Source organism: Hylobates moloch, unplaced genomic scaffold (assembly GCF_009828535.3).
Source record: "Hylobates moloch isolate HMO894 unplaced genomic scaffold, HMol_V3 SCAFFOLD_7, whole genome shotgun sequence".
Taxonomy (NCBI): domain Eukaryota; kingdom Metazoa; phylum Chordata; class Mammalia; order Primates; family Hylobatidae; genus Hylobates; species Hylobates moloch.
In genome coordinates, this window is record NW_026652282.1 from 60,040,384 (window position 1) to 60,064,234 (window position 23,851).

Sequence of the window (23,851 nt, forward strand, 5' to 3'; positions counted from 1 at the left end):
GTCCTTCATGGAAGTCTGGTTTGGCCCAGATATAGGGCTTAAAGAAGAAACCCGAGCCAACGTTTACAAGTCGAGTGATTTTATATAGAAATCTAGAATTCCATCTTCTCTTGAAAAAACAGTCAATTTGGCCAGCATGAGTCGCTATCCCTGCATGGCAACAATTGCCTGGAGCCAAGCAGCAGCTGCCCACTTACGCAGAGCATACACCGTCAGTTTGGCCAGAGCCCATCGGGCCTGCTCTACTCATTTACATGATCTGCTTGATCCTACAGGCATTGCCACTTATGGCCCTCTGGGCAACTGGAAACAGTCTATGCCAGGCAGAGGGTAGGTACTTAATTGCTCAATGAATAAATATCCTACTCTTTCTCTTCTACCATTTTCTTATCTAGCCATGTTAGGAAATCCCAGTTATTGGATAAGGTGATTCTCACTTTGAAACATGAATTGAACAAATCGGTTAGAGTCGCGATAGTCTGGGTTATACTGTGGTAACAAACAACCCGTATACCACAGTGCCTTATAACAACAACAGTTTATTATTTGTTCACGTACATAAACCTAGACACAAAGTGAAAACATCTTCATGTTTCCACATGCATGGGTGTACACATGGGTGCACAGGTATGTCAGCAATCACAAGACGAATAAAAACTCTGGCATATGAACTCACACAGAACCCCACTGAGAGACTGATCAACTTAGATTGCACAATCCTGTCTTTATGAGACAGAAAAAGGCCCCAGCATCCAAAAGAGTAAGGAATAGAGGTACAAGAATATCCACCCTCAGCCAAGGAATTGCCCCATATAATAAAAAGCTTATAAAACACCTGAAGGCTTTAAAAAAAGATGTTAAGCGTTTTGGACGTTAACCATTTTGCACATTCAGAAACTGGATACCAAATAGGCAGTGCTCTATTGAGGCCTCCTCCTCTGGGTTCCTAGCTCAAGAGGGAGATGCACCCCAGATGTCCAATAGGCAGCGAGATGGAGCTGGCTGGCCTGGGGCGGAGAGAGGGGCTGGGAGGCTGGAATCCTTTATCTCCAGCAGGAGCTGTGGACAGAAAGGAAGGGGCCAGAGCCAGGTCACATCCACATCCCCTTCCAGATCTACTCTTTTTATGCGTCCCGCCCAACCAAAGATTTGTCACCTGGACTGTTGCATAGACCTCTTCCTCTCTGATTTCCCCATCTCCCATCTTGCCTCCCCCAATCCTTCCATCAAAGCCACCACAACTCTTTTTGTCAAGCTCAGGGTCTCTGAAATTGTTCTCCCCAGCTCAGAAAACGTTCCCTGGCTCCTCACTACCCACAGTTGCTGGTCCAGCCTCCTCAGCCTGACCTGTCAGAGCTCTGTGATTGGTATCCTCTCCAGCCTCATCCCTTTCTGTTCCAGCAGTCCCTCCAGGGGTGTTTCTTCACTGGCACGCCATGCTCCGTTCACCATTTGGACCTGGGAATGCCTAGCCTTACCTCCCAGCCTCCCCAGTTGTTTATCCCCCCCTCGGAGCTCCTCCAGCCCCTCCTCTCTGGGCACATCGTTAAAATCTGGCCACAAAACACAGCTTGCAAGGGCATCCAGGCTCCACATCTAGATTGGAAGCTCCCGGAAGGCAGAGACCAGACCTCCTTCCAGACCAAGCCCCTTATCACCTCTGTATGTCCTCCCCAGACCACAGTAGGCCACAGGGGGCTGAGCATAGGCCCTGAGCATAGAAAGTCAAGAGGGCCGGTTCTTCCACTTGACACGCTGCACGCATATCAGAGAGGGCAAGTCCCTGCGACTCTCAGGGCCTCAGCTTCCTTCTTTCTTGACATCAGGGCACTGAACGCTTGCTGTTGCGCACAAAGCTCAATAAACCGAAGATTCACTAAACAGCCCTCAACCACCATCTCGGGAGTCATACTGAGGAGCTTGGGTGCCTGGCCCCAAGGAGATTCAACTTACTGACTCTGATTTTTCAGTTAGAACCTGCTTACCACAACGACCCCCATTCCCCAGCTATTCCCACCCTGTGTTCTCCTTTCAGGGAGCAGGCTACCTGGTGGGTTGCAAGGCTGGTGCAGGGAGATGGAGTCAGGAGGGGCCTGGACAGAGTTTCTCAGAGTCAGCAGAGCCTCAGCGGCCTCCAGCTTCCGCTGCCACTCTGAGTGGGCAGAAACCAAAGCCTGGTCAGAGACTTTGGGAACCTGCAAAGGAAAGTGCGTGAGAGAATAGGCACTGGGAAACTACACCTCTTCCCAATACGACAAGTGCCCCTTCAGCCCCCTGTTCCCTCAACCTCCTCCCCCACCCCCACCAAGGCCTTCTGCTCTTCCCATCCACTAAACTCCGCCCGTCCCAGCGTTCTGGACCCCACTACTTTCCCAGGACCTGTGGCTGCAGTAGAAGAGGGTCAAGGGTGGCACAGGGCTGGAGGATCAGAGTTGAGCATCTAGAAACAAGGAAAGGAGAGGCCAGGGGATTAAATCCGCTGGCGGACACATACTACCAGTAGACAGAAAGAGGGGCAGGATTTTGCAGTATCTGGATGTGAGAATCCCAATGCCTGCTGGACCATTAGTCATTGTGGCTGGGGCAAGTCCCTGCTCCTGCTTGGCCAGGTTTCTTTTCCATACCTCTCTTTCCTGACAGGGACGCTTATTCCTACCAGCTCTTTCCTCCCAGGGCAATGGTGAAAATCACGGGAAATTACAGGTGTCTGTGTTTTAATTTGCAAAACACCTGGAGAGATGTGATTACTGTCCCTGTTCAGGGACTGGTTCTCACTTCCATATTGCCCAGTCCCCATGGGTCTTGAAGGGTCTCCAGGAAGCTTTCTCTGACGGCCTCTGGGCTTTGCCCTGGGCCTCTGTGGCCCTCGCCAGCACGGACCCCACCTTTCAGCAGGACCTTCTACCCCATCCACCTGTTTCATGTGGCATAACAACCCCCATTTGTCGAAGCCCTACTATGTGGCAGGCCTTGTGCCAGTTCTCTTTTCAATGCTATGGGTATAGAATATTGTCCTCAGTACCTCCATAGGGAAATGGAGGTTCAGACACATAAAATCACTTGTCCAAAGTCTCACAAATAGAAAATAGCAAAGCTAGGAGAGCCCTGTCCTTGCCCGTTAGTATTAGATGCTGCCTTGCCCTCCTCCTCCTCCTCCTCCTCCTCCTCCTCCTCCTCTCCCACCTCCTCCTCCCCCTCCACCTCCTCCTCCTCCTCCCCCTCCTCCCCCTCCTCCTCCCCCTCCTCCTCCTCCCCCTCTTCCTCTTCCGTCTCCCATGGCATCAAGGACAAGGTTAGGCACACAAGACACAACCTGCTCCATGGTCCTCACGCTACTCACATGCTGGGCAGGGCAGGGGCCCTGTGGGGATCCCCAGAAGGAGAAAGCAGTTGCTGCTCCAGGGTCGCTGGAGTACAGGGCAGAGACAAAGGTTCTGGGGCCTGGCCAAGCAGCAGAGCCCCTTGGGAGCTCCCCTGCGGGGACAGAGAGCACAGGTTGCAGTCAGGTACCAGGCCGGCCATGGAGAGAGGAGGTGTGGACATGTTTTAGGATGAGGATAGGAGCCTAGAATGTCAGAGCTCTGAAGACCTTGAAGACCAGCCAGTCTTGCCTTTCATTTTGCAACTGGGGAAACTGAGGCCCAGGGAGGAGAAGTGATATTTCCCAAGGTCACATGGTGAGCTGGTGATAGGATTGGAGATGAAACCCATGTCCTTGGGACACAGTGAAAGATGTCTGGACAGTGCCTGGGTGGGAGCCTACCCGACTGGTCACCGACTCTCCTTACCTCCTCCGGGGCTGTGAAGATGTGGGTCTCGGGCTGCAGCATGTTGTTCTCCTTCCCAGCTGTGAAGGACCAGGAACAGCTTTGGTGAGTCTTTCCCCCAATCCCACCCCACTTCACCCCACCTCCAGTCTCAGGTCTCATCTCACCATGGAGCTCTTCGATTCCCCTGTCCCCCAGCTCTCTCCTCCCTACAAACACTTGGTAGATAACATTGGTGACATTTTGCACCTGGGCACACTAAGGTCCAGGGAGCAACTTGCCCCAGGTCGCACTGCAATTCTGTGACAGGACTGGTGACAGAACTACTCATGCTTCCTCCACCCAAACTCTGGCTCCCTCCCTTGCCAGAAACACTCACTGAGGACTCCTGCTCTGATGGTCAAATTCCTGACACGGATGGGAGCTTTGGGAGGGGCAGCCATACTCCTTATTGGTCCTTGAGCCAGGTGTCTCTTTGATCGTGCCTGCTGCTCCCTCTTCAAGGCACTCACAGCAGGCAAGACCCTGAGGCGTTCTCTGAAGTAAAGGATTGCAGGGCTAAGATTAGTCCCATTTAGAGGAAGTCTGGCCCCCCCGCATCTCAGACACCAAACTCATGAGAAGAGGGCACAGTTGTGACACTCGCAGGCCTGGAAGAGGCTGAAATGCTTGTGGCCCCTGATTTGGGCAGTGATACCGTGGTTGTGGCAGCGGTCACAGCAACCTATAGCTCTTCTGGGGCCAAGTTCAGTCCCCCATGGGGCTCCAGTCTGACGCCCTGTGGTGCATTCAGAGTCAGAGGGGCAGCAGGGTGCAGCAGGTATTTATTTGTCCTCAGTACATCCATAGGGAAATGGAGGTTCAGACACATGGGATCCACGCTTCTAGGGTCAGGAGCGGAGGTCAGAATGGCCACATGATCCCCTACCCCCAACGTACTTCCTCTGCCCTTGGAAAACCCTATCTGAGGTGGCTGAATGCTCCTTCTGCATCCTTCTCACCGCTGGAATCAGATTGCCTTCCCTCCCCTTCTTCTCCCGTGGTTTTCGCCAACCTTCACTGCGGCCTCCTTGCTCATGTTGCCTCCTTCCCAGAAGCCCCACTCACACATAGCCCCTTCCCAAGAAACTCTTGGAATGGATCCCATACCCATTCAATGCAGTCATTATTCTCCTCGCTTACCGTCACTTCACCATAGACCCCACTTTCAGGCATGCACATGCACTCCCGTGCCCTCTTCCACCATTACTACACCCCCTTCTTGTGTATCATCCTGCACTCTGCCAAACCCAAGTATTATTCCTGGCATCCACTTCACCAATTCTCTTCCGAACCTCCCGCATTCATTCACTCCCCACACAGGATTTTGTGCCACCACCACTCAATTCCACTGTCAGTCTCTTCTATGCCCTATATTCAATTTTCCCCTCACATTGCAAGCTGATTCATGCTGATTTTTTCCTTATACTCCACCTTACACTTAACTATTCCCTTGCTCCCCCTTTGGGCTGATTTCCCTCTAGTATCCCATGAAATCATATTGTTCTCCTGGATCCCTGGCCCTCTCTCAGTTACTAATTTCATGCATCCCTTCATGCATCCCCTTGATTCTTTTTTTTTTTTTTTGGAGACGGAGTTTCACTTTTGTTACCCAGGCTGGAGTGCAATGGTGTGATCTCGGCTCACCGCAACCTCTGCCTCCCGGGTTCAAGTGATTCTCCTGCCTCATCCTCCCGAGTAGCTGGGATTACAGGTGCCTGCCACCACGCCTGGCTAAGTTTTTGTGGTTTTTTTTTTTTTTTTTTTTTTTTTGAGACGGAGTCTCTCTCTGTCGCCCAGGAGGGAGTGCAGTGGCGCAATCTCGGCTCACTGCAAGCCCCGCCTCCCGGGTTCACGCCATTCTCCTGCCTCAGCCTCCCGCGTAGCTGGTACTACAGGTGCCCGTCATCACGCCCGGCTAATTTTTTTGTATTTTTAGTAGAGACGGGGTTTCACCGTGTTAGCCAGGATGGTCTCGATCTCCTGACCTCGTGATCTGCCCGCCTCGGCCTCCCAAAGTGCTGGGATTACAGGCGTGAGCCACCCCGCCCGGCCATTTTTTGTATTTTTTAATAGAGACGGAGTTTCACATGTTGGCCAGGCTGATTCACCTGCCTCGGCCTCCCAAGGTGCTGGGATTACAGGCGTGAGCCACTGGGCCCGGCCGATTCCCTTGATTCTTCATTCAGGAGGTACCTGCTGAGCCTCCTATGAAGTGTCAGGTTCTGATCTAGCCACTAGGGAACTCCTCAGTGCAGTAGTGTTTCTCTTGGACTGACACACCTTTTCTGCTTTCACGCAAACCCACACATTCCCTCCACAGCCTCCTCAAAATCTTCCATAATCCTCTGCACACTTCAACATTTGTGCTTGAGCACACCATCTCTCCCCACCCCCACCCCACCCCACACACGCAGTCCCACCACCCTGGAGTGCACCACTTCCTCAGGAAGCCCAATCATCCATCCACTCCCTCCCGGACCTCTGAATCAAAAGCAATCCCATGCATGAGTCCTGCCTCATTGGCCAAAGGCCAGGGCTCAGGGGGCTGGAGCAAGGAGTCCTCCCAAAAGGGGTTCCGGGAGAGCTAAGGGTGCGATGGGACATCAGGAGCAGATGGGGGTTCCCTGCTGAGGTAGCAGAGAGGGGAAGGGGTTGGGAATCTGGCTCAGGAGGGTGGGAGGAAATAAGAGGCGTGGAGAACGAGGACCTAATTCTGATGTCAGCCTGTGGTTGCCTCAGCCTCCAGCAAGTCAGAACCAGTCAGACGGTCTGAGGGAAGATCCAGCTTCTGCGTCCCTTCCCGCCCTTGCCACAAAGGCCCATGAGCTCTTGCGCTGCCTTTGACCTCCCGCCGCTGTGGCTGGCGACCAATGAACCTCGAGATCTCTTGACGCTCACGTTCTGAGGTCACGCCCCCATCACCTCCCGGTAGCTTCTCCTGCTCCCTGTGCTAGGTCAGTCAAGAAATCCTGAAGTGATCGTTGAGCTTTATGTTCCCCAAGGCTTGTTTCCCAGATTAGTCTCCCTTTGGGTGTGAAATATTGTGTGTGCGTGCATTTTTAACTCATGTACTTGGTATTTTGTAGTTTATCTTTCAAAAATTCAGCATGTGATTAAAGATCGATCCGTATTTCTATGCCGCGGCTTCCCAATCGGTGGTGACTTTGCAACCCCCAGGGAACGATGCTTGGAGACACTTTCGTCCATATTTGTGTGTCTCTGTTTATGAACTCCCTGTTATGTTCCACAGATAAATGTGTCTATTCCTGTACCACTACTAAATTGTCTTAAATTTTTTCACTTCATAATACATCTTGACATCTGCTAGGGCAAGTCCCTGCATGGTGTTCATCATCTCCAAACACATCTTTGCTATTCTTTGCTTTTTTGTCCTTCTGCGTGAGTTAGTATGCAATGTCAAGTCTCCGCAGACTCAGTCGTAACAGCTTTGGACTGCATTTTCACTGAATCTATGGATCAGTTAGGGGGAGAATCTACTATCTGTAGAATACTCAGCCTTCCTGTTCACCAGCTTGGGATGTCTCCACTTACGTGGGTCCTTAATGTTTTAATCTTTCAGTTCAGTTTTTAGTTTCATCTTTTGTATATTTAGATCTTGCACATCGTTTATTGTATGTATTCCAAGATACTGTAGATTGTTGCTGTTCTTGTACTTGATGTCTGTTTAAAAGGACAATTTCTATTTGGATCTAATTTACAGAAATGCCTTTAACTTTTAAAAACGTGACTTGATCTTAAAGTCTGTCAACATGCCAAACTCTATAGTAGGCGTTCTGGGATTATCTGTGAGTTTATGCATAGTAGAAATAGAATTGAAGTTATGGGGGTTTTTTGTTTGTATTTTTTGGTTTTTTGGTTGGTTGGCTCTTTGTTTTTTAACAGCGCTGGCTAGGAAATTTAGTACAAGATCTAATAGCGACAGCAAAATTGGGCTTCTTTGGGTTGTTCCGGATTTTAAAAGGAATGCTGCCAGCATTTCCATATTAATATTGTTTCCTTGTGTTTTCCTTAACTTTTCCTTTCCTTTCCTTTCCTTTCCTTTCCTTCTTTCCTTTCCTTTCCTTTCCTTTCCTTTCCTTTCCTTTCCTTTCCTTTCCTTTCCTTTCCTTTCCTTTCCCTTCCCTTCCCTTCCCTTCCCTTCCCTTCCTTTCCTTTCTGTTCTTTCCTTTCCTCCTTCCTTCCTTCCTTTCTTCTTCCTCTCTCCCTACACCACACCACCTCCACCCCCGCATGTCTTACGCCTTTTGTCCTTCTGCATAAATCAGCATGCAATTTCAAGTTTCCCAAGAACTCGGTTGTAACAGATTTGGATTGCATTTTCACTGAATCTGTGGATCAGTTATGGGAGAATCCACTATCTCTAGAATACCCAGCCTAGGTAACGTCCAGGTTTTTTCCAAAACCTTCAGCAAAGTTTAACTTATAATCCAAAACGTTAAAAAATCATAAATGTATATCTTAATCAGTTTTCTTTCTTTTTCTTTCTTTCTTTCTTTCTTTCTTTCTTTCTTTCTTTCTTTCTTTCTTTCTTTCTTTCTTTCTTTCTTTCTTTTTCTTTCTTTCTTTCTTTTTCTTTCTTTCTTTCTTTCCCTTTCTTTCTCTCTTTCTCTCTCTCTTTCTCTTTCTCCTTACTTCCTTCCTCCCTCCCTCCCACCCACCCTTCCTTCCTTGCTTCCTTCCTTCCTTCCTCCCTCCCTCCCACCCTTCCTTCCTTCCTTCCTTCCTTCTTCCTTCCTTGGGTTGCTTTCTTTATTTGATTTGTAAACAAAGAAGAAACAAAAAGCAGCCCCTCACTCTGTCACCCAGGCTGCTGAAGTGCAGTGTCGTGATCTTGGCTCACTGCAACCTCCACCTCCTGGGCTCAAGCAATCCTCCTGCCTCAGCCTCCCAAGTACTTGGAACTACAAGCACACGCCACCATCCCCAGCTAATTTTCGTATATTTTGTAGAGACGAGGTTTCTCCATGTTGCCCAGGCTATCGTGAACTCGTGGGCCCAAGCAGTCCGCCCGACAAAAGTGCTGGGATTATAGATGTGAGCCACCAAGCCAGGCCTCTTAATGAGTTTTCAAAAATTAAATATACGCATGCAATTAGTATCTAAAACAGGCAACAAAATATATGAGCAACACACAAACTTCTCTCGGGTCCCTTTCCAGTTACAGCTTTGCTAATGTCAAACCAGCTTTCCTCTCCCATAGTAAATGTAACTTAGCTATGGTGTATTAATTGTTTTGTATATGGTACATTAGAGCAGTGGTCCTAAAACACTAGCTTGCATCAGAATCACCCAGAGGGCTTGATAAAACAAAGATTTCTGAGCTCTGTATCTATATTCTCAGACGACAAGATCTGGGGTGGGACCCAGAGTTTGCTTTGCTTTGCTTTTTCTCTTTGCTTTGCTTTGCTTTTTCTCTTTGCTTTGCTTTTTGTTTTTCTTTTCTTTTCTTTTCTTTTCTTTTTTTTTTTTGACGGAGTTTCGACAAACCTTGTTGCCCAGATTTCAGTGCAGTGGTGCGATCTCGGCTCACTGCAAACTCCGCCACCCGGGTTCAAGCGATTCTCCTGCCTCAGCCTCCCGAGTAGCTGGGATTACAGGCATTCACCACCACGCCCGGTTAATTTTGTATTTTCAGTAGAGACAGGGTTTCTCCATGTTGGTCAGGCTGGTCTCGAACTCCTGACCTCAGGTGATCCACCCGCCTGGGCCTCCCAAAGTGCTGGGATTACAGGCGTGCGCCACTGCGCTCGGCTGAGTTTGCTTATCAAACAAGTTCCCTGGTGATGCTAACACTACTGGTAGGGGACCATATTTTGAGAATGACAGCACAAGAGAGGATAACATAAGGAACCTCCAAATATCCATCTCCCAACTGCAACCATTAACGACTCATGGCCAATCATATTTCATACATATCCTCTCCTCTCCCCCTCCTCCAGATTATTTTCAAGCAAATATCAGAAATCAAAAAAGTACAAAAATCATACGTGGATATCTTAATGTATCTTATTTGATTTGTAAACATTTCAGTGCATAACTCTAAATATGAGGAATCTATTTTCCTCAACGTTTTATTTTGAAAATACACAAAGCTGAGGGGGTAATACAATGAACAATCTTATGCCTAGATTCACATTATCCCATTGCTTTATCTCTCAGTCATTTTTTTTCTTGCCTAACCACATAACAGTTCCAAACACTTCACCCAGTTACTTCAGCATGCACCTCCTGAACACTAGAATGTACTCCTATGAAACCACAGTGCCATTATCACGTTGAAGAAATGTAACAATGAAGGGGTAATATTATCCAAGTTCACATGCAGTTCATATTTAACTTTCACCAAATGTCCCAATAATATCCTTTTGAAAGACTTTTGGGGGATCAACAATCCAGTCAAGCATGGTACCCTGCACATAGTTGTCATGTCTCTTTAGTGTCCTCTAATTGCAAACAGTACCCCAACCAATTTTTTAAACCTTCCATGACGATGACATTTTTTCCAGAGCCGAGGCCTGTTGTCTTGTAAAGTGTCCCACAATACGGGCTGGCCTGATGTTTGCCTCTTGTTTATATTTACGTTTGACACTTTGGGTACGAATATTAAGAAGGTGAGGAGCAGTTCACATTATGTCACATCTGGAGGCTCCTAACGCCAGTTTCTCTAGTTATCGGTGATGCTGTTTGTATTCATCAGTTTTATCACTTAACTAAGGTATTTTTCAGACAGAGTACTACATTGGGAAGGTACTTCTCTCCCTTTGTGATTAATAAGTAGTCTGTCATGATATTTCGATGACATGCGGATATTCTGCTCTCCAACAAAATTTTACCTCTTGGCCTTAGTATTCATTCAGGGCTCTTGCCTGATTTGATTGTTACTTTGTTGGTTAAAAAACGGTGATTTCTCTAATTCTATAATTCATTTCTGCTTTTATGGATGGGCATTTTGATGTAAAAAAAGCTCATCTCACCCCCTCCCCCACCTCGTTGTTGTTGATGTTGCATTTGCTGTGGCAGAGAAAGAGCACAAGCTGTTTATTCGTTTTGTTGAAAGAAATGTAAAGAGAATAAACTGGACAATATTAAGAGAAATGTAAGCAAATACATGATGAATTTGATAAGAATTTTCCTTCTAACAGTCTAATCAGATTGACAAAATTCGTTGCCTGAAATTAGAATTAATTGGTCAGCAATAGCAAAAAAGGCAGTTTGTGATAATTATTAAGAGGATCTGAGGTTATTAATTTGGCCAACTAAAAAATGGCTTGGATCTTGTAGAAGACACACACACACACACACATTTTTGGTGGAGACATCGTAAAAAGGTATTGTTATTTCAGTTACGTAACGCATAATAGAAAATTATGAGACCATATATACTATTTTACAAAACGCAGAAGGCCTTCACCTAAGTCGCCACTCAAATGTCCATGTAATACAAGACCTTTCTAACCATATGGGAGAATAATTGATTCAAAGTCTGAAAAACTTCAACTACCTTACTTTTAGCATTGCATGAATCATGGGAAATTTTGTCTCCAAGAACTTTCCAATTTGCAAAGACATGCTCGTAGCATGAAAAATTGAACTCATCGTGCAGTTATTTGGGTATCATGTCTGCCTCTTAGAAAGGAAATTGAGCTAATTGTGAAAGACGTTGCAGAAACTAGTTTCTATGATGAAAGACAGGGATCTGGCTGTTAGTTCAAAATTCAAATTTCGTCGTGATTTAAATCAAGAGTCCGATGTTTCTTTTATTTCTTCTTTCCATTGTATGATTCATATTGAAAACATAAGGGCTTAGCTTCCGAAAGTCAACTATATGAAAAGTTTCGTAACTATAGTTATCAAAGTCATTCGGTAAATATACACAAAGGCAGTGAATCATCATAGGCTTATTTTGGCAGTCTTTATTGAGTTGTGTATGTCTTACTGGTCTTCTTAAAGACCTCGGTTTTTATTTATTGATTTTCTCTATTATTTTTCGGGTTTCCATTTCATTGATTGTTTTACCTATCTTTCACATTTCCTTCCTTCTGCCTCTTTTGCTCCTCTTTTTCTAGTTTAGTGTGGTGACATCATAGATTACTGCTTTGATAATTTTCCATTTGTCTGATGGAAGCACTTAGTGGCATAAATTTTCCTTTTAACGATGCTTTAGCTTTGCACCACAGATGTTGACATGTTTTATAATCATTTCCATTCAGTTCAAGTCACTTTCTGAAGTCCTGGAAGATTTAGTCTTCAGTATTCTTTTTATTTAAATTGGCCAATAAAAATTGCATATATTTGTGGTGTACAACATGATGTTTTGATAATAAGTATACACTGTGAAATGGCTACATCAAGGTAATTATCATATGCATTACCTCACATACTTACCATTTTTTGTGTGTGGTGAGAACACCTAAAAACTACTCTCAGCAAATTTCAAGTACACAGCATATTCGTATTAACTACAGTCACCAGGGTGTAGAATACATCTTTTGAAATTATTCCTCCTGTCTAGCTGAAATTTTGTACCCTTTGGTCAACATCTCCCCCACTCCCCCAAACTCCAGCCTCTGGTAACCACCATTCCACTCGCTACCTCTAAAAGATCGACTTTTTCACCTTCCACACGTGGAAATGCCGTGTGTTGTTGGAAACGCCATGATTTCCTTCTTTTATATGGCAGAACAGTATTCCATTGTGTATATAGACCACACTTTCTTTATTCGTTAATCCGCTGATGAACACTTAGGTTCATTGTAAATCTTGGCTATTGTGAATAGTGATGCAGTGAAGATGGGAGTGCAGATATCTCTTCGACATGCTGATTTCATACCTTTTGAATGTAGTCCCAGAATTGGGAAGGCCAGGTCATATGGTAGTTCTATTTTAACTTTATGAGGAACCTTCATACTGTTTTCCATAATGGCTCTCCCAGTTTACATCTGGAAGATTTTCTCTTTAGCCCATGGATTGAGTGGCATCCTTAACACTGAGTGGTGGTGAAAATCCAGACATCATCCCAGCAGGGACAAAGAGGGGTGTCTCCTTATGGCCTGGTGGGGGTATATGTTGGAGATCTCCACATAATCCTGCTGATATGACAGCGCGAAGGGGCCCTCGTCTCTGCCCATGGAAATGAATGTGGAAGTCTACGCTCCCCACTAGATCTTTGCTGGCATGAGTGGGGAAGGGGCCACAGAGTTTTCGTAGGTGTTCGACTGGAGTAGAGCAGTTATTGTGAAAAATATTTTCTGTCTTGTTTGGCTGCCTCTTTTCTGATCCTTAGGCTAGGAAGAACAGGCTTTTGTAGGTTTATTTCTTTGTTTCTTCACTTGTTTTGTTCAGTTTCGTTTCGTTTTGCCTGTGCATTTTGGCATTCCCCAGTAGCTGGTTTCTTCAGCTCCAAGTCTGGGGTATATCAGGCAAAAACAAAACCCGAGGAACTCACCACCATGTCGTTCTGAGGTCCCCAGTTGGTCTTCTTTCTTCTCTCCATTTCCAGCCTTGTGTTTGTTCTATATATAGTGTCTAGAATTTTAAGTTGTACCTAGTGGGAAGAGTAGGGAAATGTACAACTACACCATCTTTCCAGAAGCAGCAGTCTCTATAAATTTATTTTATTTAAAAAAGCAAATAACAATTACATATATTTATGGGGCACAATACGATGTTTCGATATATGTATATACAATGTGGAATGATTAAACGAAGCTAATTAGCATATCCATCTCCTCACCTACCTATCATTCTTTTGTGGCGAGAACGTTTACAATCTACTCTTTCAGCAGTTTCAAAATGTGTAATACATTATTTTTAACTAGAAATGCTGCGCAATAGATCACTAAAGCTTCTTGCTCCTAACTGGAACTTTGTACTCTTTGACCAACATCTTCCCTTGCCGTATCCCCCGCAAGCCCTGCCACCCCCAGCCTCTGGCAACCATCATTCTACTCTCTGCTTCTATTAGATCAACTTTTTAAGGCCGGGCACGGTGGCTCACGCTTGTAATCCCAGCACTTTGGGAGGCCGAGGCGGGCGGATCACGAGGTCAGGAGATCAAGACCACGGTGAAACCCCGCCTCTACTAAAAATACAAAAAAATTAGCCGGGCGTGGTGGCGGGCGCCTGTAGTCCCAGCTACTCGGAGAGGCTGAGGCAGGAGAATGGCGTGAACCCGGGAGGCGGAGCTTGCAGTGAGCCGAGATTGCGCCACTGCACCCCAGCCTGGGCGACAGAGCCAGACTCCGACTCAAAAAAAAAAAAAAAGTTTTAAGATTTCACATGAGTGAGATCATGTGGTATTTGTCATCCTTTTTTTTTTCTTTTTTTTTTTATTTGACACATAGTAGTTGTGCATATTTACGAGGTACAGAGTGATATTTTGATACATCTATTCAATGTGTAATGACTATACCAGAGTAATTAGGGTATCCATCACCTCAAACATTTATCATTCCTTTGTGCTGGAAACATTCAAAATCCCCTCCTCCAGCTTTTTCTTAACATATACTATATGATACTGTTAACTATATTCAACCTACAGTGCTATAGAACACTAGAACTTATTCCTCCTATCGATCTGTAATATTGTATCCATTAGCCAACCTCTCTCTATCCTCGCCTCCCCTCTATACTTCCCAGCCTCTAGTAACCACAATTCTACTCTCTACTTCTATGAGCCCAGTTTCCTTCAGCTTCCACATATGAGTGAGAACCTGTGGTATTTGTCTTGCTGTGCCTACCTTGTGTCACTTAACCTAAAATCCTCCAGGTTCATTCATGCTGCCTCGAATGACAGGACTTCATTGTTTCTGGTAGCTGAATAATGTTCTATTGTACATAGATACCACATTTTCTTTATCCACTCATGTCGACGGACGCTTAGGTTGATTCTGTATCTTAGCTATTGTGAGTAGTGCTGCAATAAACATGGGGAAGCAAATCTTTCTTTGATATACCGACTTCCTTTCTTTTGGATAAATACTCAGTTGAGGGACTGTTGGATCATATGGTAGCTCTGTTTTTAGTTTTTTTGAGAAACCTCCGTACTGTTTTCCATGATGTCTGCACTAATTTACACTCAGACCAACAATGTGTAAGAACCCCCCTTTCTTCACATCCTCGCCAAAACTTATCTTTTTGTCTTCTTCATAATGGCCATTCTAACTGGGGTGAGAGGATATCTCATGGTAGTTTGGACTTGCATTTCCCTGAGGATTAGTGAGGTTGAGCAATTTTCCATAAACTTCTTGGCGACTTGTATGTCTTCTTTTGAGAAATGTCTATTCCGATCCTTTGCTCATTTTTAATAGTGTAATTTGGGGGAGTTTTGCTGTTGAGTTCTTTGAACGTCTAGTGTATTCTGGATATCAGTCTCTTATCGGGCGATTAGTTTGTAAGTATCTTCTCCCATTCTGCAGGTTGTCTCCTCACTCTATTGATTGTTTCCTTTGCTATACAGAAGCTTTTTAGTTTTAGATGGTCCCATTTGCGTATTTTTGCTTTTGCTGCCTGTGCTTTTGTAGTCTTACCCATAAAATATTTGCCCTACTAGAACAATGCCCTGCAGCTTTTCTCCTTTGTTATTTTTATAGTTTCAAGTCTTCCATTTAAGCCTTTAAGTTTCTACAACAATATCACGGTGTCTTGGTTACTATAGCCTTATAGTATATTTTGAAGTCAGGCAGAGTGATGCCGCCAGCTTTGTTTGTTTGCTTCCCCCAACCCCTCAGGATTTCTTTGTTTATTTGAGGTCTCTTGGGGTCCCATATGAATTTTAGGATATTTTTTCTATCTCTGTAAAAAATATCATTGGTATTTTGGGCGGGATTGCACTGAATCTGTAGATTGTTTTGGGTAATATGCTCATTTAAGCAATTTTCATTCTTCTAATCCATAAGCATGGAATGCCTTGCCAGTATTTTGTGTCCTCTTCAATTTTTTTTTATCAGTGTCTTGAAGTTTTCATGGTGGAGATCTATCACATCCTTGGTCACATTTATTCCTAGATACTTTATTTATTTTGTAGCTATTGTAAATGGGGTTGCCCTTTTTTTTTTAAATTTTACTTTAAGTTCGGAGATACATGTGCAGAACGTGCAGGTTTGTTACATAAGTATACATGTACCGTGGTGGTTTGCTGCACCTACCAACCCGTCATCTAGGTTTTAAGCCCCGCATGCATTAGGTATTTGTCCTAATGCCCTCCTTCCCCTTGCTCCCCACCCCCCAACAGGCCCCAGTGTGTGATGTTCCCCTCCCTGCGTCCATGTGTTCTCATTGTTCAGCTCCCACCTATGAGTGAGAACACGCGGTGTTTGGTTTTCTGTTTCTGTGTTAGTTTGCTGAGAATGATGGCTTCCAGCTTCACCCGTGTCCCCGCAAAGGACATGGACTCATTCTTTCTTATGGCTGCAGGGGTTACTCTCTTGATTTCCTTTTCTGCTAGTTCATTATTGGTGCATAGAAGCACTACTGATTTTCGTACGTAGATTTTGTATCCTGCAACTCTGTTGAATTTGTTTATCAGTTCTAAGAGTTTTCGGGGAGTCTTTAGGTTTTTCTATCTATCTGATCACGTCATCTGTGAAGGGGTGCAATTTGACGTCCTTTCTTTCCATTTGGATGTCATTTATTTCCTTCTGGTGCCTAATTGCTCCGGTAGGACGTTCAGTACTATGTTAAATAAGAGTAGTGAGAGTGGGCATCCTTCTCTTGTTCCTGTTCTTGGAGAAAAGGCTTTCAGCTTTTCCCCATTCAGTATGATGTGGGTTAGTTATATATATAGCCTTTTATTATGTTGAGGTATATTCCATTTGTACCTAATTTGTTGAGAGCTTTTATCATGAAGTGACGCTACATTTTGTCCAACACTTTTTCTGCATCTACTGAGCTGATCATATCATTTTCGATCTTTGTTCTGTTGATGAGACAGATCATATTTATTGATTTGTGTGTGTTGAACCATCCTTGCATTTCTGGGATAGATCCCAATTGATCATGGTGTATTATGTTTTTGATGTGCTGTTGGATCCAGTTTGTTAGTATTTTGTTGAAGATTTTTGCACCTGTGCTCATCAGGGACACTGGCCGGCAGCTTTCTCTTTTTCGTTTGTCTTTGTCTGGTCTGGGCATCAGGGTAATGCTGGCCTTATAGAACGAATTAGGAAAAATTCCCTCCTCTTCCCCCACCCCCTCCCCCTCCCCCACCCCTCCTGCCCTCCCCAACCCCCACCGCCACAGAAACAGCCAGGCAGGCAGTCTTGGGAAGGAGGGGCAAACACGGGGGCATGTGGTTCAGATGCACCTTGCTCCCATGGCAATGGCAGCGGGGCCTGTGTTGGGCACATGAGCGTGTCTGGACTCCGCTATCTCCCGGCCCAGCAGACAGTAGGAGCTGCGGCCGCTTAGGGCAGGACACAGAGCCTTGGGGGTGGGCACCTAGAGCCATGTTTTCCTGCAGCTGCCCAGCACACTGAAGCCTTTTGGGCTCCACACAGGGTCAAGCAGTGCCTCTGCATCTTCTCCCTGCAGCTCTACCTGCCAGCCCAAAGGGAACTCCTGTGTCTAGGATCTCAGAGGTCCACAGCAGGAATGTGGTGCCTTAGGGTTCCTTCACTCACCGCTTCCTCGGGTCCAGTCTGTGTCCAGGGGCCAGTCGTGGCACCCGGCAATACCAAACAGGCAGTCCCGCTTCCTCCCTCTTCCACCACAGTGTCTTCCATTGCCCCTTTATTGAATTCCCATGTTTTCTCTCAAAAGATGTGTTTGAAGTGTGCAGATTTACTTAATATTTTGCTTCCTCTCTGGGGAAGAGGCACATCCCAGCTGCATTTGGTCAACCATCTTTATTCCCAATCAAAATAAGCAATTCTGTCTGATAAACCCATTGAAAAAATGCAAGAGAACACTAAGAAAAGAAAAGCACGTATGTTGAATAGATATTTTTAATGGTATTTGAAAGACTCCCACATATATCAAGAATATTTAAGGAACTCTATCATATGCAAACTGCCAGATTTTTGGATTGAAAAAATAATAATTCAGAAAATTTTCAGTCTTTAATTCTGGATTTTTCCCCAATTCCTAAGGTATACCCACCTCCATTGAGTTAATACTCAGAAAGGTATATTTCATCTTTAATAACCAAAAATGAGTACTCCTGTGAAAGCTGTTAAAATGACAATCAGGAAATTCAGTGAATGTGGCAAATTGGCCATTATGTAAGTGCATTAATTTGAGGAGAATTGATTGTGTTGTCACCTAGCATCACTAAGCATATCAGGGAGAGTCATGAACACGGAGGATCTCTCTCCCTGGCCACTTTACATCCGTGGAAGCACAGGGGAAAAGCAGCTCACCGTTGGTCAGGTGAGGCAACTGGATTCCAAATCTCTTAATTTGGGTCACTAAAACAGACTGGGTGTTTATGGCATTAAGAGGTTGCTCACAGGGAGAGCTGGCAAAATGGCCAAATAGGAACAGCTCCGGTCTGCAGCTCCCAGAGAGATCGACGCAGAAGGCGGGCGATTTCTGCATTTCTAACTGAAGTATCCAGTTCATCTCGTTGGTACTGGATGGACAGTGGGTGCAGCCCACAGAGGGCAAGCCGGAGCAGGGTGGGGTGTCGCCTCACCGGGGAAGCACAAGGGGTCGGAGGGCGGGGGGAAGCTGTGATAGACTGTACGGGGAGGAACGGTACATTCCAGCCCAGATACTGCACTCTTCCCATAGTCTTCACAACCGGCAGACCAGGAGATTCCCTCCAGTGCCTGGCTCAGCGGGTCCCACCCCCACGGAGCCCCACAAGCTAAGATCCACTGGCTCGAAATTCTCGCTGCTAACACAGCTGTCTGAGGTCGACCTGGGACGCTCCAGCTTGGTGGGGGGAGGGGCGTCCGCCACTGCTGAGGCTTGAGTAGGCAGTTTTACCCTCACTGTGTAAACAAAGCCTCTGGGAAGTTTGAACTGGGCGGAGTCCACCGCAGCTCAGCAAGGATGACTGCCTCTCTAGTTTCCTCCTCTCTAAGCAGGGCATCTCCGAAAAAAAGGCAGCATCCCCAGGCAGGGACTTTTAGATAAAACCCCCATCTCCCTGGGACAGAGCACCTGGGGGAAGGGGCGGCTGTGGGCACAGCTTCAGCAGACTTAAACGTCCCTGCCTGACAGCTTTGAAGAGAGCAGCAGTTCTTCCAGAACAGTGTTCGGGCTGGGATAAGGGAAGGACTGCCTCCTCAAGTGGGTCCCTGGCCCCCATGTATCCTGACTGGGAGACACCTCCCAGTAGGGTCCAACAGACACCTCATACAGGAGAGCTCTGGCTGGCATGTGGGGGCTGCCCCTCTGGGACGAAACTTCCAGAGGAAGGACCAGGCAGCAATCTTTGCTGTTCTGCAGCTTCCGTTGGTGATACCCAGGCAAACAAGGTTTGTAGTGGACCTCCAGCAAACTCCAGCAGACCTGCAGCAGAGGGGCCTGACTGTTAGAAGGAAAACTAACAAACAGAAAGGAACAGTATCAACATCAACAAAAAGGATGTCCACTCAGAGACCCCATCCGAAGGTCACCAACATCAAGGACCAAAGGTAGATAAATCCACGAAGATGTGGAGAAACCAGCGCAAAAAGCCTGAAAATTCCAAAAACCAGAACACCTCTTCTCCTTCAAAGGATCACAACTCCTCACCATCAAGGGAACAAAACTGGACGGAGAAGGAGTTTGACTAATTGACCGAAGTAGGCTTCAGAAGGTGGGTAATAACAAACTCCTCCAAGCTAAAGGAGCATGTTCTAACCCAACGCAAGGAAGCTAAGAACCTTGAAAAAGGGTTCGACGAATTGCTAACTAGGAAAACCAGTTTAGAGAAGAACATGGATGACCTGATGGAGCTGAAAAAAAACAGCATGAGAACTTTGTGAAGCATACACAAGTATCAATATCCAAATCAATCAAGTGGAAGAAAGGATATCGGAGATTGAAGATCAACTCAATGAAATAAAGCGAGAAGACAAGATTAGAGAAAAAAGAGTGAAAAGAAATGAACAAAGCCTCCAAGAAATATGGGACTATGTGAAAAGACCAAACCTACGTTTGATGGGTGTACCTGAAGGTGACGGGGAGAATGGAACCAAGTTGGAAAACACTCTTCAGGATATTATCCAAGAGAACTTCCCCAACCTAACAAGACAGGCCAACATTCAAATTCGGGAAATACAGGGAACACCACAAAGATATTCCTCGAGAAGAGCAAACCCAAGACACATAATCGTCAGATTCACCAAGGTTGAAATGAAGGAAAAAAATGTTAAGTGTAGCCAGAGAGAAAGGTCGGGTTACCCACAAAGGGAATCGCATCAGACCAACAGCGGATCTCTCTGAAGAAACCCTACAAGCCAGAAGAGAGTGGGGCTCAATATTCAACATTCTTACAGAAAAGGATTTTCAACCCAGAATTTCATATCCAGCCAAACTAAGCTTCATAAGTGAAGGAGAAATAAAATCCTTTACAGACAAGCAAAGGCTGAGAGATTTGGTCACCACCAGGCCCCCCTTACAAGAGCTCCCGAGGGAAGCACTCAACACAGAAAGGAACGACTGGTATCAGCCACTGCAAAAACATGCCAAATTGTAAAGACCATTGACGCTATGAAGAAACTGCATCAACTAACAGGCAAAATAACCAGCTAGCATCCTATTGACAGGATCGAATTCACACATAACAACATTAACCTTAAATGTAAACGGGCTAAGTGCCCCACTTAAAAGACACAGACTGGCAAACTGGATAAAGAGTCAGGACCCATCGGTGTGCTGTATTCAGGAGACGCATCTCACGGGCAAAAACACACATAGGCTCAAAATAAAGGGATGGAGGAAGATTTACCAAGCAAATGGAAAGCAAAGAAAAGCAGGGGTTGCAATCCTAGTCTCTGATGAAACGGACTTTAAACCAACGAGGATCAAAAGAGACAAAGAAGGGCATTACATACTGGTAAAGGGATCAATGCAACAAGAAGAGCTAACTATCCTAAATGCATACGCACCCAATGCCAGAGCAACCAGCCTCATAAGGCAAGTTCTTAGAGACCTACAAAGAGACATAGACTCCCACACAATAATAGTGGGTGAAGCAGACCTAACAGAGATCTACAGAACTCTCCACCCGAAATCAATGGAATATACATTCTTCTCAGCACCCCATCGCACTTATTCTAAAACTGACCACATAATTGGAAGTAAAACACTCCTCAGCAAATGCAAAAAAAAAAAAAAAAAAAAAAAATGGAAATAATAACAAACTCTCTCTCAGACCGCGGTGCAATCAAATTAGAACTCAGAATTAAGAAACTCACTCAAAACCGCACAACTACGTGGAAACTGAACAACCTGTTCCTGAGTGACTACTGGGTCAATAACGAAATGAAGGCAGAAATAAAGATGTTCTTTGAAACCAATGAGAACAAAGACACAATGTACCAGAATCTCTGGGACACATTTAAAGCAGTGTGTAGAGGGAAATTCATAGCACTAAATGCCCACAAGAGAAAGCAGGACAGATCTCAAATCGACACTGTAACATCACAATTAAAAGAACTAGAGAAGCAAGAGCAAACAAATTCAAAAGCTAGCAGAAGACAAGAAATAACTAAGATCAAAGCAGAACTGAAGGAGATAGAGTCACAAAAAAAAATTCAAAAAATCAATGAATCCAGGAGCTGGTTTTTTGAAAAGATCAACAAAATAGGTAGACCGCTAGCCAGACTAATAAAGAAGAAAAGAGAGAAGAATCAAATAGATGCAATAAAAAATGATGAAGGGGACATCACCACTGATCCCACAGTAATACAAACTACCATCAGAGAATACTATAGACACCTCTACGCAAATAAACTAGAAAATCTCAAAGAAATCGGTAAATTCCTGGACACATACACCCTCCCAAGACTAAATGAGGAAGAAGTCAAATCTCTGAATAGACCAATAACAAGTTCTGAAATTGAGGCAGTAATTAATAGCCTACCAACCCAAACATGTCCAGGACCAGACAGATTCACAGCCGAATTCTACCAGAGGTACAAAGAGGAGCTGGTACCATTCCTTCTAAAACGATTCCAAACAATAGAAAAAGAGGGAAACCTCCTGAACTCATTTTATGAGACCAGCATCACCCTGATACCAAAACCTGGCAGAGACACAACAAAAAAAGGAAATTTCAGGCCAATATCCCTGACGAAAATCGATGCGAAAATCCTCAACAAAATACTGGCTAAACCAAATACAGCAGCACATCAAAAAGCTTGTCCATCACGATCAAGTCGGCTTCATCCCTGGGATGGAAGGCTGCTTCAACATACACAAATCAATAAACGTAATCAATCACATAAACAGAACCAATGACAAAAACCACATGATTATCTCAACAGATGCAGAACAGGTCTTCAACAAAAATCAACAGCGCTTCATGCTAAAAACTCTGAATAAACTAGGTATTCATGGAACGTATCTCAAAATAATAAGAGCTATTTATGAGAAACCCAGAGCCAATATCATCCTGAATGGGTGAAAACTGAAAGCATTCCCTTTGAAAACCGGCACAAGACAAGGATGCCCTCTTTCACCACTCCTATTCAACATAATATTGGAAGATCTGGCCAGGAAAATCAGGCGAGAGAAAGAAATAAAGGGTATTCAATTAGGAAAAGAGGAAGTCAAATTGTGTCTGTTTGCAGATGACATGACTGTATGTTTAGAAAACCCCATCCTCTCAGCCCAAAACCTCCTTCAGCCGATAAGCAACTTCAGCAAAATCTCAGGATACAAAATCAATGTCCAAAAATCACAAGCATTCCTACACACCCATAACAGACAAACAGAGAGCCAAATCATGAGTGAACTCCCAATCACAATTGCTACTAAGAGAATAAAATACCTAGGAATACAACTTACAAGGGATATGAAGGACCTCTTCAAGGAGAACTACAAACCACTGCTCAAGGAAATAAAAGAGGACACAAACACATGGAAGAACATTCCATGCTCATGGATAGGAAGAATCACTATTGTGAAAATGGCCATACTGCCCAAAGTAATTTATAGATTCGATGCTATCCCCATTGACTTTCTTCACAGAATTGGAAAAAAACTACTTTAAACTTCACATGGAACCAAAAAGAAGCCACATAGCCAAGACAATCCTAAGCCAAAGGAACAAAGCTGGAGGCGTCAGGCTACCTGACTTCAAACTAGACTTCAAGGCTACAGTAACCAAAACAGCATGGTACTGGTAGCAAAACAGATATACAGAACAATGGAACAGAACAGAGGCCTCCAAAATAACACCACACATCTACAACCATCTGATCTTTGACAAACCTGACAAAAACAAGCACTAGAGAAAAGATTCCCTATTTAATAAGTGGTGCTGGGAAAACTGGCTAGCCATATGCAGAAAGCTGAAACTGGATCCCTTCCTTACACCTTATACAAAAATTAACTCAAGATGGCTTAAAAAGTTAAACATACGACCTAAAACCATAAAAATCCTAGAAGAAAACCTAGGCAGTACCATTCAGGACATAGGCATGGGCAAAGATTTCATGACTAAAACACCAAAATCAATGGCGACAAAAGCCAAAATTGACAAATGGGATCTAATTAAACGAAAGAGCTTCTGCACAGCAAAAGGAACTATCATCAGAGGGAACAGGCAACCTACAGAATGGGAGAAAATTTTTGCACTCTATCCACCTGACAAAGGGCTAACATCCGGGATCTACAAATAAATTAGACAAATTTACAAGGAAAAAAACCACCCCATCAAAATGTGGGCAAAGGATATGAACAGACACTTCTCAAAAGAAGACATTTATGCAGCCAACAAACATATGGGAAAATGCTCATCATCACTGATCATTAGAGAAATGCAAATCAAAACCACAGTGAGATACCATCCGACACCAGTTAGAACGGCAGTCATTAAAAAGTCAGGAAACATCAGATGCTGGAGAGGATGTGGAGAAACAGGA

At 44.8% G+C, this 23,851-nt stretch overlaps 1 protein-coding gene across 4 annotated transcripts in view; it reads right to left on the reverse strand.

Annotated features, from left to right (window-relative positions):
- Positions 1-519: 519 nt before the first annotated feature.
- DMRTC1 (DMRT like family C1) overlaps positions 520-23,851 on the reverse strand; it is a 28,909-nt gene continuing 5,577 nt past the window's right edge. For 2 of the 4 annotated variants that reach the window (XM_058441640.1, XM_058441637.1), the window contains exons 2-7: positions 4,147-4,304; positions 3,789-3,847; positions 3,341-3,474; positions 2,380-2,440; positions 2,048-2,195; positions 529-1,059 (exon numbers count right to left, since the gene is read on the reverse strand). In XM_058441640.1, the coding sequence (XP_058297623.1) occupies positions 947-1,059; positions 2,048-2,195; positions 2,380-2,440; positions 3,341-3,474; positions 3,789-3,847; positions 4,147-4,210 (579 nt within the window). In that variant the 5' untranslated portion in view covers positions 4,211-4,304 and the 3' untranslated portion in view covers positions 529-946. Of the gene's footprint in view, positions 1,060-2,047; positions 2,196-2,379; positions 2,441-3,340; positions 3,475-3,788; positions 3,848-4,146; positions 4,305-4,464; positions 4,950-6,516; positions 7,887-23,851 lie in introns of those variants that run through there. The other 2 variants (XM_058441638.1, XM_058441639.1) reach the window with 2 other exon arrangements.